Genomic DNA, 2,321 nt, shown 5'->3' on the forward strand with positions numbered 1-2,321 from the left:
CCAGTGCCTCCCTGTGGTTGTTTCTGAGGGGCACTGCTGGGGTGGGGTGGGATGGGATTTCACCCAGGGGTGCTGCCTGGGAGGAGGGCGGGGAGCGGTGGTGATAAGTCACAGGGGTGCATGGTAGGAATTGTGTGCGGTGGTTGGTCTGTACCTGTTGGGGGACAGGAGTGGTGGTCACGCTGAACCTGGCTGAGGTTGTTTGGCAATGGGGGCAGGTGGTGCGTAGCAGAGAGGATGTGTCAGGGTGCACCTGTTTAAGATTATACAGCAGAACACGCCTGTTGCCCAGGGCTGTGCGTGGCGGGTAGGGGCGCCTGTTGCCCAGGGCTGTGCATGGCAGGCAGCAGTTTGGAGTTGTATGTCAGAGCATAACAGGGGTTTGGGGCTGCGAGGTGCGCCTGTTTTCTGGCACTGTTAGGGCACACCTGTTGCCTGGGGCTGAGAGAGATAGCCAGGGTGGCCCTAGGCCATATGTGGGTGTACCTATGGCTGCATATGTGGGGTGGGGGCGCTGCAGGAAGTACACATGTAACCATACTCACAGGGGCATGGATTACAGTAACACCCCCCACTCCGCTCTCTCACCTCATGCTCCCCCCAGGCCCCACACACACTGCACCCCCTCACTAGAGCCCCTGGTGCCCTGTCCCACCCTGACCCCACCCCAACACCCATGCTGGCCAAGCTGCCAGACACTGGCTGGCCGGGCCACCAGCGTATGGTCGGTGCAAATGCCCTGCTCCGCCCCTTTGCACCAGTGCAGCAGCATGACATCACTGAGACACACTCCTCTGTTCTTGAGGGGAGGGGGGCACTCAAGGCTGATTAACCCTTTGTGCAACAGCTCAGGTGGGGTTTACAGAGGTCTGGCCCCACCTGAGCCCCTTTACCCACAGTAGTGAGGCAGGACCCCCGTTCTCAGCCACCCCATCTCCCTGCCCCTGCTGCATTGCCTCCAGCTGCGAATTCCCCCCAAAGGGGGCTTCTCCCTGGGCTACTCCGGGGTGTTGTCCCCCCCATGACACAGGTGAGGCAGGCGCCAGGGACTCCGTTTATTGGCTATGTTGGAATGGGGGCGGGGGGGAGACGGGGAAGAGAGATGGTGGGATGGGAGACTAGGTCCCCTTACATGCACTAGCCGCTGCCTCCACTAAGGGGCAGACCTACCCCACACAGATCCCAGCCAGGAAACAGAAAGGGGGCGTGAGGGGCAGCCCGGAGCTAGACAATTCTCCCCAGCACCAAGCCCAGGGTATGAGGCTGCTTTCTACTAGGAGTGGCCCCCCCGGAGGCAGGGCACCCAAGTGGCTCTACTCCCAGTGGCTGGGCCTCAGCACAGCCCCACCCCCAGAGGGGGGCCTGGGCAGGGTGTGGGGTCCATCACTGCCGCTCGTACATCTCCTTGAGGATCTTCATGCTCTCAGTGTAGCGCAGCTGGTTCCGGTGCGATGCCTCCTTCCACCTGTGAGGGCAGCAGAGAGCAAAGATGGGGCAGGAGGGTCAAGAACCCCCCCCACCCCAAATTCCCTCCCCAAGGCTGAAGCACCCCCAGCCCACACTCCACTCGGGGGAAGAACACCCTCCCCCCACCCCTCTGGCACACCCACCGCTGGCGGATCTTCTTCCAGCGCTCCATGTTCTTATAGATGAGAGAAGACATCGAGGGCCGTGCATCAGGGGTCTACGGGGTGGGGAGGGGGAGAGAGAACATGTCAGGTCGGGGGGGGGAACCTGGGAGAGCAGGAGCCTGCAGGAGGTGAACACCCCGGGGGGGAGGGGCAGTGTCATGGTTGGCGCATAGTGTGTGGGGGGAGATGGGTAGTTGGGGGGTGGGCCCCAGGAGAAGCGGGTAGGAAGAGTGTCGGGGCGGGGGTAGAGAGAACCAGGTGGGAGATAGGGGGCAGGCTGCCTGCCCCCAAGGCTGGGACCCAGTATCGGGGACCCCACGGAACCCATGGAGAGTGGTGGGGCAGCAGCCTAGGCTGTGAGAGCAGACCGGTGGATGGGGGGCAGATTGAGGGGGGCTGCAGCACCCCCTGCAGATGGGGGAGGGAAGAGGCCAAAGCTCAGCTGGCACAAGACCCTGGGCAGGGCAGGGGGTGGACATAGCCGCCCGGGGCCCCTCCCTCACCGTGTCAGGGAGCGACCCCCCGTCCTCGGGCGGCAGTGGGGAGGGTATCCTGGCGCTCACAGACTCCCCGCCTGCATTCTCCAGGCCAGCACACGGCGGGGGCAGCTTGTACACATTCTGGCTCTTCCCGTTCAGCCCCTCAGCCCCCTGGGAACGCAGAGCAGGTCACGGAAAGGAGTGGGGGAAC

The 2,321-nt window shown here is 63.5% G+C and overlaps 1 protein-coding gene across 4 annotated transcripts in view; it reads right to left on the bottom strand.

The window, feature by feature from the left end:
- Positions 1-1,042: 1,042 nt before the first annotated feature.
- The window catches only part of LIN37 (lin-37 DREAM MuvB core complex component), an 8,973-nt gene continuing 7,694 nt past the window's right edge, over positions 1,043-2,321 (bottom strand). For all 4 annotated transcript variants that reach the window (XM_024199898.1, XM_024199897.2, XM_024199895.2 and 1 more), the window contains 3 exons: positions 2,135-2,281; positions 1,611-1,684; positions 1,043-1,465 (listed from right to left, as the gene is read on the bottom strand). In XM_024199898.1, the coding sequence (XP_024055666.1) occupies positions 1,384-1,465; positions 1,611-1,684; positions 2,135-2,281 (303 nt within the window). In that variant the 3' untranslated portion in view covers positions 1,043-1,383. The remainder of the gene's footprint in view (positions 1,466-1,610; positions 1,685-2,134; positions 2,282-2,321) is intronic.

The sequence above is a fragment of the Terrapene carolina genome, unplaced genomic scaffold (genome assembly GCF_002925995.2).
Source record: "Terrapene carolina triunguis isolate 2854851 unplaced genomic scaffold, T_m_triunguis-2.0 Scaffold461, whole genome shotgun sequence".
In the NCBI taxonomy this organism is placed as follows: domain Eukaryota; kingdom Metazoa; phylum Chordata; order Testudines; family Emydidae; genus Terrapene; species Terrapene triunguis.